This window comes from Heterostelium album (genome assembly GCF_000004825.1).
Source record: "Heterostelium album PN500 unplaced genomic scaffold PPL_scaffold11, whole genome shotgun sequence".
Taxonomy (NCBI): domain Eukaryota; phylum Evosea; class Eumycetozoa; order Acytosteliales; family Acytosteliaceae; genus Heterostelium; species Heterostelium album.
Genome location: NW_008805073.1, coordinates 105,280 through 120,014, shown reverse-complemented (window position 1 = coordinate 120,014; position 14,735 = coordinate 105,280). Strand labels below are relative to the sequence as shown.

Genomic DNA, 14,735 nt, shown 5'->3' with positions numbered 1-14,735 from the left:
ATAATTGTTTTGTTGTTGATTAATTAATTTGAAGTTGTTGTCGCGTTGTTGCCAATTTATAAATAAAATAACAAACAAACAAATAAACTTTGTACAACTAAACTACTAATCTATTATATCTTCACTTTTTGTTTTTTTTTTAATTTGATAAACAAAAAAATTGCGATATTTATTAATACAATAAAGTATGATTTGTTTGTATTTTTTGGTTCTGCAGAAAAAAAGGGTGACTCACATACGTTTTCATTAATTTTTTGATAACCACAAATTTTTTTAAGAATTTTTTATTTTTTGTGTTTTTTTATTTTTTCATTCGAATCTATCATTTTTGGTTGGTCTTAATCTTGACTATACCTAAAAATTAGCTGTAATACGTTATAGTTTTAACTAAATTAAACTCTGATATCTTTTTTTGTTGAATTAGTACTACCAATTTCAATGAAAATGAAATAAAAAAAATTGGTACAACAAAATGATGACTGTTTTTGTTAGTACTATAAAATATTCTCCGTTTGATTCAATTATATGCAATTCACTTTATTTAAATTTAAATGATTGATCTTGATTAAATTAAACAATGTTTGATAGTTGAATTCTATCTCTAACACCAACATAATATAAAATAAAATCAAATCAACCAATCAATATCTAAATTTTGTGGCAAATGGAGCAACCACACTTATAAACACACACAATTTATGAACAAATAAAAATCAAAAAAAAAAATAAATAAAATTGTTATTGCGATAATAATCATAGAATGATTATACCAGTAAACAACAACATTCTAATGAAATGATTCCTTTTTTGCCCCTTTCTTTCAATTTATTTTCTTTTTTATTTTTTTTGTAATTTAAATCTATTCTTATCAAAATTTTAAAATTATAATAAAAAAAACAATATATTATTAAAGGTATTTCAATAGATTTAAATAAATAAATATAAATTGTATCTAATTTATTAAAAAAATTAAAAAAACACCAAAAGTTGGATAATAAAAAAAAAAAAAAACCTTTTCTTCCTTTTTAGGTTTGTTTTCCTCTGTTTTGTTCATTTTTTTTAATTTTTTTATTTTTAAAATTATTATCTTTTTTTTTATCCATTATTATTACTATTAAATAAACCTAAATTAATTAGTTTTTATTAAATAAATATACAATCATATTAGTATTTATCTAATAATCTTATCTCTCTTCAACATTGTCAAAGTTTTGATTTTTTTTTTTTCAAAGTAATCGAAAAAATTCACCTCAATCTTTATTAAAAAATAAATTAAAATTATTTTTTGTTTTAGAAATATATATAATTGTTGTAGTTTTAACAATTTCATTAAAAATATTAATAATATCATTATTATTATTAGAAAATATAGATTAGCAATATATATACAAATAATCTTATAATAAAAATAATAATAATCGTAGATTTAAAATTACATAATCAGTCAAGTTTAGTTTAGTTTTATTTTTGTTTTGTTTTTTTTTTTCATTTCAATTTAATTTATTTAATCATATTTAGATATTTAGTTTGTTAATTATTTAATTTAGTATAGTATAGTTTAGTATATAGTTTAGATTCAGTTTGTTAGTTGGTTAGTTAGTTATATGTGATAGATAAACACACAATATAAAGTAGTAGTAGTAATATATAAATAAATAAAAGTAATAATAGTAAATAGTAATATATAAAAAGAGTCAAAGAGGTCAAAAAGGATTGCAGTAATGGATGAGTTTCAAATCAATAGAAATGAATCTTGGATGCATTCACAGAGTTTCTGGGTGGTCTATGTACTTGGCTTGCTTCTGGGCAAACTAACTATCTCTATCTTGGATCCCGATTTTCAATATGGTTGGCTTTCAATCACTTGTTTACACGCATTGATCACATTTTTTGGACTGCATTGGCAAAAGGGTCTACCTTTCTTCTTCCCTGAGCATCAGGGTAAATACACTCGTCTGACTTTGTGGGAGCAAATCGATAAAGGAAAGCAATACACTCCAACAAGAAAGTTTTTCACTTTGGTTCCAATTGTATTGTAAGTTAAGCTCATGATCATTGATAAATCGATCATTTATCAATCACATTAAGCAATCATCATTCTAATATATATATATATATATACTTATATATCTATTTATTCATTTTATAGGTTTATGATTACACTTCATGCAAATGGTATTTCAGGACTACCATTCTATTTGAATGCAATTTCATCATTTGTTGTAGTTCTTTCTAAAATGCCAAAGATGGATCGTGTCAGAATCTTTGGAATTAATAAATATTAATATTCAAATCTAGATATATAAAAAACGAAATGAAACGCATTAAAAATATATAAAATCATTAATCAAAACCTATTAGTTATTATTATTAATTTATCACAATCATCATCAAGATATATTTATCTTATCTTTTGTTTTATTTTAAACATTGTTTTTTTTTTTTTTTGAAAATACAATTTTAGCCAAGAGCTCTTCCTTGTCCCCATTGGTGTCCACGTGGTTGATTGGCTTGTGCTCTTTCACCCCATGCTGGTGCAGCAAAGGCAAATGAACCTTTTAGCTTTTGTGGTAATAAGTTGATACTGTAGTTTATAATAATAGCAATAATAATTAGTTATTGATTGTTTGTTTTTGATTGTTTGTTTGATTGTTTTTACTGATTGATTTGATACTTACAACCATTGTGGTGTCTCCAAGTAGTTTGGTTTACGATAGGTGACTGGATAGACGTTGCAAATGAAGTAGTAGGCATGTCCAACGGCAATACCCAAAAGATCATACCAAATGGAGAATCCAATTAAAAAGTTGATTGCCATGATTGCCCATGGTACGTAGATTGCTTTGCAACGGATACCAAAGAACAGTGAAACCTCACCTTCAGAGTTGTATCTGGACCACACGTAAATGATGGTCATAACCATAGCGTGACTGACGAAATAGAAGAATCCAGCGAAACCGGCAACAATCAGTGCCAATACATCGCAAAACAACAACATCCAAATATAATCTGCTGGTCTACCTCCAAAAGTTCCATTTTCAAGTGATGATGAATAATTATATCTATATATAATTGAATATGTATTATTAATAATCATTTGAATGATTTAACCTATAACACTATCATAGTAGGATGATTGGAAACACTTACAAAACAGCTAATTGTGAAACGAAATGAATACCAAATTTACCCATACAAAAAGAGGCGGTATAGAATCTCCATATCTCAAAGCCTTTGAATATTTGAGCAAAGTCCATTGTCAAGGAAAAGAATGAAATGGCACCGGTGTTTGGTAGAATCGTAAGTACCAAACAATTGGCAAACATAAATCTGGTGATGGGTGGAACTGTGGACCACCATCCTTTAATTGCTTCAAATACACTCATTGTCTTACTATCTTTAATCGAACAATAGTGAATAGTGTCTATATATATATAAATATGAATATGAATTAAATATATTACAAAAATAATAATAATCAATGAAATTTTAATGAACTCACATGTGTTTCTCAAATATTGATTGTTTTATTTTTTTTAAGGCATGACTCATCACTCAATTTTTTTTCTCAATTTGAAATTTTAAAAACAATTTTTAATAAATTAAATTTTAATTATTTTTAAATAATCAATAAAAAATAAAAAGACGAGTTTTTCGTTTTATTACTTTTTTTTAATTTTTTTATTATATTCATTGTAAATATATTATTATATAAATAACTTTCTGATTGATTTAAAAGTTATTAAAATAGAAAATGTCAGAAACATTAGAGAAACAACTACCGGTTGTTAGTTTTGAATCAAAAGATGACACAAGAAAATATAGATCAAAGAAAAGAAAAGAAAGAAAGATAAAGAAAGAAAAAGGTGAAAAAGTTAAAAAACTTGAAAAGAGAGGTATGTTTATCAAGAATGAATGATTATAATATTGTTAAAACAAATACTAAACACTGCTGTTTTGATTTTATAAAATTTAAATAGAATATCATGAAGAGTCGGAATCGGAATCAGGGTCAGACGGTGATAATAGTAATAAGAATAGAGAAGAAGAACTACCAATTAAAAAAGTAAAGAAAGAGATTAAAGTTGAAAGTGTAGATCAGTCAGAGCGATTCTCAAGTATTTTGGGATCGATTTTAAATAAACAACCTACCAAGCAAGATGGACCGATTCTAGCGAAATACAAAAAAGCAGATCAGCAGTTGGAGGCCGAGCTGAAAGAGGAGAAAGAACTGAAAAAGAAGATGAAAGAGAAAGCCATCCTAGAGGAGAAAGATCATCGTCCAATAGAGATACTCATTACATCGTCAGAGAGAGACCTCATGAAGACTGCGAAGCGTGGTGTAATCAAGTTATTCAACGCCGTTGCCAAACATCAAAAAGAATCAAATACAATCAACATTGAAGATGAACCTAAATGTATGTTTTTTTAATATAATTGCCAACACTGTGACCCTTATATATAAGAATGACTCAGTGAATTCATTTATTAATAACATTTAAATACTCTCCTCTATACTATATAGTATCAAAGAATCAATTTTTAGATAAATTGAAATCAAATTCTAGTAAATCGAGTGTATCCGTTAAGAAAGAAGAAGATGAAGATTCAGATGAAGATAACAATGGACAGCAATGGGATGGATTAAACGAAGATTATATGTTGGATGCAAATAATAACCAATGGGAATCATATGATAATCAAGAATAGAATAGAAAATAAAAAGATATTTAAGATTAAGATATAGATTTATTAGAGAGAGATTTAGATATTTAAAAAAGCAAAGTTTTTTTTTTTTTATTGTTTTCTTCTTTTTACTTTGGATCTGGTTCAAAGTTTGGTGGATATATATTACCGTTTAGCATAAATTCGTAGACATAGGGTCTTACTACTTGTGTGAAATCATTGCTGGTTTGATTGTGAGGGTTGTCCGATGTGGTGTTATGTGGAACTATGACGATGTGGTTGGAACGACCGATATACTGTGTGTTTGTTCCCCAGGGATTGATAACACCGTCTTCCATCTTGACGAAACTGAGAATCTGCAGTTGTGAATCCGCTGCACCACCGACAGCGTCGTAGTGCTGTGGCAACATAAAGTAGGCCGGACACAATCCAATGATTCGAATGCGCTGATAGAGGTCGGTTCTTCCACACTCGCTGAGCAGTCGTAGCGCTGCGTTGGTGTGTGCGCCACCCTCGGACACGCAGATCTGCAGGAAGAATCGACCGGGGTTGGCATCGAGGTAGTCGATCCATTGCTGCGCTATCAGGTAGGAGGTACGTGTGTAGCTGCCAGCGTTCACCGCCGACATTCTCAAGACATCACGAATGAATCCGTTTACATCGTTCCTAGGATTCTTCTGATGTGTCGAGTTATAGACAGCGTGTATATTTGTGCCATCTGCAAGGTTGTCAGAGAAATGCTTTATGTCCCAGCCGGCATGATGGAAGTTACAAATTCCCATTCCATTGACATACCCAATCCACCCGGTTGCAGGGTCACGTCCCAATTTCTCCGACAGACTAAAATATTGACTACCCAAACCACCTTCACCAAATACGAAATTCAATATTTTTAACTTGAAAACTTTACTATCTTCCACTGTTAATGGATTTTGATTTTCAGGTGATGGGCTTGGTGAAGAAGAAGATGATGAAAGTTGTTGTTGTTCTTGTTGTTGTTGTTGATTTTTACTATTTAAATAACCTAATCTATATAATGCTTTTACTAATCTAACTCTGTCAGTATATAGGTTTAATTCGCCCCAGTTATGACCTTGGATATCTGGTTGGTACATTTTAGCTAACTCCCATATCTTTCCATAGAGTACATTCTTTTGTGATTCACTTAAGCTATCGAGTACTGATTCTAAAAGGCTGAGATTAAGCCATTTCTCATCGATCTTTTCTGTTTGAAGATATGCTATGTATGTAGAATCCTTGCCAGATGTAGCAACTCGCTTAACACTGTTTTCAAATGATTTCTTTATTCTATTAAACATTTTCTTTTTATTTATATATTTATTTTAAATAATACTGATTACCACCTGATATCTTTATTATTACATTTTTTTTTTATGATTAAAAAAATCAAACAAGTTAACACTTTTGGTGATTCATCACACAACTCCATTTTTTGAGAATCGTGTAATTATTTTCTGATTAATTTTTAAATTACAATGTTAGCAATCTTATTTTAAAAAAAGACACCTTTTAAAAAAATTACTAACTTGATGTTTGCCCGATAATTGGTTCAATTTTGAGTAAACACTGTATAAGTAAATTGTGGTTTAATCTAAATTTGTGCAACATTATAAAAATAGCACATTATTTACCTATTAATAGTGTTTCAATCAATTTTATTCTTAAATGAATTATATAGTTGGAATATAATTGGTAAACTTACAATCGTGTTGAGTATAAAAGACAAAGAAATTTATACAGACATCCTAATCTAGTTTATTCTAAATTATCACCTTTTTATCTAAAAATAATAAGATTTACTTATTTGTACTATAATAAAAATATATTAATCATTTTTAAAGTATATAAATAATTATCTTTAACTTATTTGCAATCATAATCTTTAAAATATATTATTTTAGATAAAAATCAATAAATATGTTCACAGATTTAAACAAAAAAAAGAATATAAAATCTCAACCTTAAATCACACATTTAATTAATATAAGATATTAACTATTCATTCATTTTTGATGAATAAAAATAATATTTATAAAATCTACTCAGGTTCAATAGTTATTGTGAATAAATCAAATAAAAAAAAAGTTAAAAAGTAAAGATTTAAAATTAAATATGATTCCAAAAATGTAGGAATCTTGTTAAAGGGAGGATTTTAATTTACATTATTTTACATAAATAATTATTTTTAAAAAATATCATATTATTAACTAATAGTTGGATGGTGGACTGTTATACAGAATATCATTGTATGAATTTAAAATTTCATGTTGGTTGATTTTTAATTGTTGTTGATTGTTATTATTAAATTGGTGAGCTGAAAAGTTATGTTTTGGTGAGGATGCTGGTGAAGAATATAAAATTTGAACATTGTTGTGTTTTGGAGATACGCAATAGCTTGGTACTGGAATGTCTTGTGGCACTGTCGAGTGGATCGGCTGTGAATAAATCATTTTGTATGATGGGCTGGAGTGGCCTGAGCTGCTACCAGCACCAGATGGCGAGTGAATAATCGGTGTTGGACTAGAGCGCAATGGACTCGATCTATTGTAACTACGTTGTTGGCTATGAGTTGGTGAACTATTATAGTAGTATTGTTGTTGGTAGGAATTGTTGGTAGAGACACCGTTCAATGGCGATGAGGATGGAACTATTGGATATTCATGAGCAATCTCATCGTCGATTGAGCTTTCACTGAGCAATTCATCGTATATTTGCATGTGGTTTCTGTGGCTATTATTATTGTTGTTGTTTTTTGAGAGCATAGAGTCTTTGATGGAACGACTGTTTCCAGAGTTGGTTCTCAATACTTGGTATTGGGTCGATGCAGAACCCTCACCATTGTCAGCTGAACCTTCAACTTGATTCAAAGTATTATTCATTTGAGTAATTATCTTACGACGACGACTTTGTACATCTCTTTTCTTGGTAGAACGTCTTTCAACCAATTGTAAAGCTAAGTATTGAAAATAATATGGTGAAGATAAATCACGTTCGAGTTGTGCCATTCTTTATTATTATATGTGTATATATAAATTAAAATAAATATCGATATTGAATTATTGCTATGAAAGTTGTTATGTTGATTGTGAATTAATTAATTATTAATTAATTTTTTATTGGATTTACTTTTATTCTCTGTGTTTAAAGATACGAAAAAAGATAGATTTATTCAAACAGATGTTATAGTATTTATAACTTGAGGTTGGATGATGGAGTGAAATAAATGAAATGAAAATACGATGTATTAATAGTTATTGGTTTGATAAGTGATGAATACTAAATATAAGAGAGACCAAAATACTAGGGTGTGTCAATGAAAACATGGTGGAGATTCTGGTTATTTGTAGTAGATTAGTAGGTTGGTTGGTACGGTTGAATCTCAAAAACATTCTTTTTAGATTCCTTACAAGTGTAGAGCCCCGCTAATCAAAAACCCCAAAGACCACCATCCAGCTAAAAAGGAAATTAGCCATTTATGGTGAGCCTAATAATGGGATTATTGTTCACTCCGTCACCACATTAACCTAAAAAAAACAACAAGCACATGTGCTTCTCTGGCTGTTGTTTTTTTGTATTTTGTTTGAAAAGAAATCAAGTGGGGGTGTTTTTGATTATTTTTTTTACATCTTCCTCTTATCCATCGTCGCACCACCAACCACACACCAATATTAGTTGTTGCATGACAATCAAGAGATACCGACTATACTACATGTGTATTAGAGGATGTCATTTGTTAATTTTTTTTGTGAATTCTTTTTGACTTCATCATCACGAAAAGTTTGAAACCTAAGGATAGTCACCCGCTTCACACTCTGTTCAACTACGTTTTAAAAACAGTTAAAACTAAAAAAAATATGTGTTTGATTATTAAAAAATGTGCAAATTTTTAGTGTTTATCGGGGTTGAAAAAGACTTTTTTTTACCACATTTGGAAGTTTAATCAATGTAAATTGTGTGGTGTGGTATCTTTTTTAAACAACAACCTAAAAGTCATTAATCTAACACATTCAAACTTTATGATCACCACATAGAAATGTTGTTATTTGGTGAAAGTATCCATTTATAAAATGCTAATATTATTATTAGTGTATTTAGTTGGAGGTGGGGATTCTATTCTATTGGTTTGAAAATTTGTCAAACGAATGATTGAAAGTGATCTCATTGAAGATTTAATCCAAGTTCATTTGATTTCCAATCAGATCAACCAGAGGTCGGACCCAACCACTTTTGTTGATTAAAATATAAAAATATTGTAACAAATAGAGATACTGAAAAAAGGAGACTATTGTATGTACAGAGTGTTGGTTGGTTGGTTTTATTTATTTCTGTGGTGACAAATTAATAACAATCCTTTGGTTTATCTTTCTCTCAGAAGATCATTGACAAAAGAAATAGAATAAAGTCATGACGTTACAATCATTATTATTAGTGTGAGGAGTGAGTGGTTGGTGGCTGAGGTATTTATTAAAATGTATTGTTTGGGGTGAATGTAAAAATACAGTGTGGTGGCAAGAAAGAAAGAGGTAACCACCCCAGTTGGTTCCTCAATTGAAGAATTACTATCTGCCCAACTATCCAACACTCTACTGCAGCCTACAAACCTAAAAACAATAAAAAAATATTACAAATATAAATACACACTCGCAAGATATACCATGATAATTATAATTTTAGCTACTGTGTTTTTAAATTAAATCGATACCACATTCATAACAACACTTGAGTGCTTATGAGAGAGTGCGTGTGTGTGGTGTTTAAGCTTATATAAAGTATTGGTCAAAATCAGAAAATTAAAGATACATACTTTATTATCTTTCAACAGGTGTGTGTGCGACTGACTATGTTGGTTGTTTGGTATATAAAACATGACAGGTGTGAGTTGAACAATAGTATTACTATTCTTTTAAAATCACATCATCTAATTTTAATTTAGCGTTAGTGTGTGTGTTGCCAAAACAAAAAGAATGTATAATTAACTCATTGTGTGTCACTAAGTTAAGACCTTCCAATATCCTAACCATGTGATTAATCTCCTTATTATTAACTCCATTGCTTATCATTAGTAAAACAACAATACATTCTCTGAGTGATTGTGTTTAATTAAAAAATGGCATTGAAAAAATAAAAAAAATGAAAAAAATTAAAAATTAATTTTCGTTATTTCTCTGATCAGGACCACCACCAAAGTGTGAGTGTCAATGACCGATTGTATTACTATCAAACTTTCTCTTTTGTTTGTCCTGACACAATCATCACCCAGACAATCTTTAACAATATTATATCAATAGGTTTAATCACCAAACACACACACACACACACCTTTGATCATCTTTTTTTTTATTTCACTCCAAAAATATAATTTCAATAGAGATTTCTTTTTTGGTTAAGAATAGTTTAATTCACATCCTAGGATTTTCAAAGTAAAGTATAATAGCAATATTAGAACGTTCACCTCTATATCTCTCTTTTGTTCTGCCCAAGACACACTCATCTCAACTCGAATCAACATTTAATTAAAATTTAAATTAATTTATTTAAAAGTATTGGTTAGTCAAACCAATTGAATTGGTTGGTTGGTCTTACTACGATTGCCTTTGTTCCTCTACACACTCTCAGATTGATTCACACAATAACACCACCACCATTAAACACTCTAAACATAGAATAGATTAGTGTTTGATTCAATTCAAAATAGAATAAAGACATAAAGTTTGAGTGATCAATAAAATAGTAAATTAAGAGGAAGAAGGAGAAGAAAATACAATCATCACTCGATCACAAAACAAAACACAACACAAAGTCTAGACAAACAAGAATTGACAATCCAATCTATCTTCTATCTATCTATCTATGATGATACACTATTCTATCTTTCACATAGTGTTGGTGGTTGTTCATAACAATAGTAATTAAAGAGAGAGAAGAGATTTAAGGATTCAATACAATTTGTTATTGTTAGCTTCTGTGTGTATGATGTTATTTTTGCAGTTGTGTGTTAACCTATGGTTGGTTCACCTCATTCCACTCTACCGTTACACTACTTTCATACTACTAGGGCAATCTATTATTGTACCAACGTAATGCGATTGTCTGTTGCTAGATCTAACAGTTGTTAAAACAAACAATCTTTTATTTTTAGTAACAAACAATATTCAAATAATCAAGAGTCTGTGATCACAGATATTTATAATTTTATTTTATTAAATAAATAAATTAATAATAATAATAATAAATAATATCTTTATTTTTATCTATTCAATTATAATTATATTCTTTTAATTTATTTGATTGATATTTATGTTAACTAACTAACTTTTTATTTTTTTGCAATTTAGATTTTGTTTTTACAGATAGATAAATAGAGAATGTCAACATTAAGATTGGTTTCAAGACCAATGATGACTGCTTATGAAGCAAGTCTAAAGATTTTCGGATTCAGAGCAGAAGGTAGTCCAAATCTAGGTCTCAAGTACTTGAGAAAACCATTGATCGGTGGTTACATTGCTGACTACTATCCAAGCAATACACTTTCACTCGAGATGTTGGGTAACAACAACGATAAAGCCTACACTAAAGCCGAACGTACCACCAGACGTGAGGGAAGAGGTAAAGCTCAAACCAAGAAGGGTAGTGGTAAGATGGCTCTCAAGCGTGCAAAAGAGAAGAAGTGAACATAATATAAAATCAATAACAATAAAATATAGATATTTAAGAAACTGATTTTTGTGATTATTTATTTGAACGATGAGCTAAAAAAGAAAGAAACAAAAAATTAATTATTTAGTTATAGGCGTTACTGCAGCGCACCATTTGAATTTAGTTTTTGTTCAGGTTAAAAACAATTAGGAAGATTAATTGTAAGATGAGTGGATTAATCCAAAAACACAAGATAAACAAAGAATGAAAAATATAAAACCACTTCATTTTTAAACTTTAGTTAAATATATTTTAATCTCGAGAGAATTATAGATATTTAATATAAATCAGTATGTATATTTTGATTCCTTCAACTATGATAGTAATCAATTGTTAGTGAATACAGTAGAATGATTTCTAATTACAACAATGTCAACGATGGTAATTACATAGTTTGGATACAACACTGTGATACTGTCAATAATAAATATAACAAACAGATCACTGGAGTTGTGATTTGATGGTTATATATATATAATTGTGATCAATCATTAAATTGAAAAGAAAAAACATCGGATTGGAAATCAACATATTTATTTAAATTTTTAAAAAACAAATGTAATCATTAAGATCACAAAGATAACTTTGTATCTTTTTGGATATATGTATAATTACAATAAAAACTAAACATCGAGCTATATTCATAATTAGAAAGTAATTAAAGAATTGCAATAATACCGTATTAATACGCAAAGATTTAAAAGATATGAAGAAAGAATCTTTAAAGGAAACAAAAGAAAAGATGCATAAAGAGCAACACTGTGGACAAACAACAAGGCGAAACAAGATAACAGACAGACACAGCGTAGATAAGATACAAGATAAGATATACACTGTAAATTTCACTGTGTTGTTTATTAAGAATTATATAATAAGCAGAAAGTCAATAAACAATATAAAAGAAGTACATTTGTTTATAAAAACATTAATTAATATTTGTTCTGATGTTTAAAAACATTAAGCCAGTGCACTATACCTTTTAGGTTTTGGTATATAGTGAAGGTAAAAGTAGACATTAACAAAAATTGATTTGTTTTTTTTCGAACAACATTTGACAAAGATCAACAAATTGCACTCCGAAGTAGCTTTGGTATTACCCCTTCGGTTTGCATCATATCAACTGGAGGATATAGCACACACGAAACCAGAAACAGCGAGCAAAATGGCCAAAGCAAAGGAACGTCAAACATACCTTGCACGATTTCAAATTTCGTGTACTAAATGCGTGGTTGCCCTAAAAGCGATAGGTAGTGCAAAACTGGGGCTCCACCGGGAATCGAACCCAGACCACTATCACCCTAAGATAATATTGTACCATTCAACTATGGAGCCATTGATGTGTGAGTTAAAAAAATTCATACCACATCTTACCAACCCTCTTATTTCTGGTTATAGAAGCTCTCGCAGCCACCATTACAGCAAAAAAAGAAATAAAAGGCATTCAAATCCACACACCTACCGGTACAAAAGACTTAAAATTCCAACAATTCGCCGATGACTGCATGTCGGTAGGCGCAAATACCAAGCAACTTCTCCCACTCAAAAACATTCTCGACAAATTCTGCAAAGCCACCTCTTCCAAAATAAACCAAATCAAATGCGAATCCTTCGTAATTGGCAAAGTCCAACCACGACATGCTCAACTTCTGGCGAAACTACCTCACTGGCACATGACACCGTGTCCTCTGTAAAATAAAACTACCAATCATTGGTCTAATAAATTAAAATTAATAAAAAGTTATGAATTTTTAATGTAATAAATTTTATTTTATTAAAAAAAAAAAGTCTTTGCAAGTTAAAGCTTTAGAAAGCAAAACCAGTGTCGTTACAAGTCCAGAATGCACCTTCTTTTGGAAGCACGATGGAGTGACTGACGGCTTTCTTTTCAGAAGCGGATTGTTTCTTATTTAGATTCTCAACAGCGATATAGTTGACATGGAGCTTGTAGTTTTGATTTAAACAATCGTTTGGAATACGGAAATAGGCGATCTTCTTGGACTTTTCTGGTGGAGCAATTAATCCTTGACGAACGATATGCTTGATCTGCTTGTTTTCGTCGACGATAAAGAAGGTGAGTTCATTGGTGGTGCCCCATTTCATTCGGTCGGCAGTAACCTTGGCGACAGTGAAGTTGGCGATTGGTAAGAGATGTCTGTTTTGAATACCGGTGGTTTCGACACTGGTGATGGTTGGTGTTGGCAAGTCTTTTGTGTTGGTGAGGAAGCTGATTTGATTTGTCAGCAGATGGTAGACCGGTGTCATACCGTTCTCAGTGATTTCCATAAAGTAAAAGGCTATTTGAGCAGTGACGGAATCACTGTTGATACGAACAAATTTGATGTTCATATCGACCAATCCACTGGCTGGAACGTTTGTAGCAAATCCTTCCAATGAGTAATCAGCAGAGTCAGTCGGACGAGCAACGATAATCAATTGCGATGGATTGGCACGGCCACTGACTCTAAACTTGAAAGTTCCACAACCGTTTTGTACAAGGAATTGTGGCACCTCGGTGAGAACTGCTGACAATGGGTTGATTTGGTCGAGACTGACCAACTTTAAGATGTCCTTTTGGGCCTTTTTGGTGACCTTTGACTTTTCCTTTTGGACCTTCTCCTTGACACGAAGCATTGGAGTTTGTCTTCTTGACTTTCTGCCATCCAACTCCTCGGTCTTTGGTACGACAAGCTTCTCCTTGATTGGCTCTGGCTCTTGGTTGACAATGATCGAAGCTGGTGTGGAGACTGGACTTAAGATTGGTGATCCACATACGACTTGAGCTGGTGAAGAGAGGATGCTCTCAGTGTCAGAGTAGAAGCTTGACTCTGGAGTGGAGTTCTCAATGAACATGTTGCCTGGTGTCGAGTTTTCAGATCCGACTGGTGACATTACTTCACCGCTTGGGTACATACAGGCATCAGGGATGACATCGTTGGCCAAGTTGTTGTCGGTGGTGGTGGTGGTGCTGAGGAATTGGTCGGTGATTTGACTTGGTGCGGAAGAGTATCTCATGTCATCCCAGAGAGTAGCATTCCACAATGGGTTCTCATGGATGTACGACAATGGGAATTGCTTACCTAGAGCAGGACCAGCGGGATGAGTGTCAAAGAATGGTGATCCCGATAGCGATGACGATGGTAAGCCCGAGTTGGATACGTAGTTGAGTGGTAAGCATGCGTTGGATACGTAGTTGAGTGGAGTGTTATCTGCAAGCAGCTCATTGGCATAGGGATCATCTCCGAATACTGGTGCAGTTTGGATGTTATCGTCGTAGAATTGAATGTCTGACATTGTTGTTGCTTGGTTTCTTAGTGTTTAAAGATTATTATAGA

At 31.0% G+C, this 14,735-nt stretch overlaps 6 protein-coding genes and 1 non-coding gene across 7 annotated transcripts; 3 read left to right on the top strand and 4 right to left on the bottom strand.

The window, feature by feature from the left end:
* Window positions 1–1,721: 1,721 nt before the first annotated feature.
* On the top strand, window positions 1,722–2,285 carry PPL_09449 (ORMDL family protein; the record flags this gene model as incomplete). Its single annotated transcript, XM_020580243.1, has 2 exons — window positions 1,722–2,035; window positions 2,150–2,285. 2 exons carry the CDS (start codon window positions 1,722–1,724, stop codon window positions 2,283–2,285), a joined length of 450 nt encoding a protein of 149 aa, XP_020428830.1.
* A 175-nt stretch (window positions 2,286–2,460) lies between these two features.
* On the bottom strand, window positions 2,461–3,694 carry derl1 (derlin-1; the record flags this gene model as incomplete). The annotated part of the gene is made up of 4 exons (XM_020580242.1): window positions 2,461–2,584; window positions 2,679–3,062; window positions 3,151–3,424; window positions 3,667–3,694. The coding sequence occupies 4 exons, from the start codon at window positions 3,692–3,694 to the stop codon at window positions 2,461–2,463; spliced, it is 810 nt and encodes a 269-aa protein (XP_020428829.1).
* Window positions 3,695–3,754: 60 nt separating this feature from the next.
* On the top strand, window positions 3,755–4,710 carry PPL_09447 (RRP15 family protein; the record flags this gene model as incomplete). The annotated part of the gene is made up of 3 exons (XM_020580241.1): window positions 3,755–3,896; window positions 3,981–4,418; window positions 4,526–4,710. The coding sequence occupies 3 exons, from the start codon at window positions 3,755–3,757 to the stop codon at window positions 4,708–4,710; spliced, it is 765 nt and encodes a 254-aa protein (XP_020428828.1).
* Window positions 4,711–4,814: 104 nt separating this feature from the next.
* On the bottom strand, window positions 4,815–7,712 carry PPL_09446 (uncharacterized protein; the record flags this gene model as incomplete). The annotated part of the gene is made up of 4 exons (XM_020580240.1): window positions 4,815–5,926; window positions 6,230–6,273; window positions 6,410–6,457; window positions 6,943–7,712. The coding sequence occupies 4 exons, from the start codon at window positions 7,710–7,712 to the stop codon at window positions 4,815–4,817; spliced, it is 1,974 nt and encodes a 657-aa protein (XP_020428827.1).
* A 3,360-nt stretch (window positions 7,713–11,072) lies between these two features.
* Window positions 11,073–11,543, top strand: PPL_09445 (uncharacterized protein; the record flags this gene model as incomplete). Its single annotated transcript, XM_020580239.1, has 2 exons — window positions 11,073–11,374; window positions 11,498–11,543. The coding sequence occupies 2 exons, from the start codon at window positions 11,073–11,075 to the stop codon at window positions 11,541–11,543; spliced, it is 348 nt and encodes a 115-aa protein (XP_020428826.1).
* A 1,121-nt stretch (window positions 11,544–12,664) lies between these two features.
* Window positions 12,665–12,735, bottom strand: PPL_09444. Its single transcript has one exon. It is a non-coding gene; the product is annotated as a tRNA-Pro (tRNA).
* A 471-nt stretch (window positions 12,736–13,206) lies between these two features.
* On the bottom strand, window positions 13,207–14,694 carry PPL_09443 (uncharacterized protein; the record flags this gene model as incomplete). Its single annotated transcript, XM_020580238.1, has 1 exon — window positions 13,207–14,694. The coding sequence occupies one exon, from the start codon at window positions 14,692–14,694 to the stop codon at window positions 13,207–13,209; it is 1,488 nt and encodes a 495-aa protein (XP_020428825.1).
* Window positions 14,695–14,735: the final 41 nt, after the last annotated feature.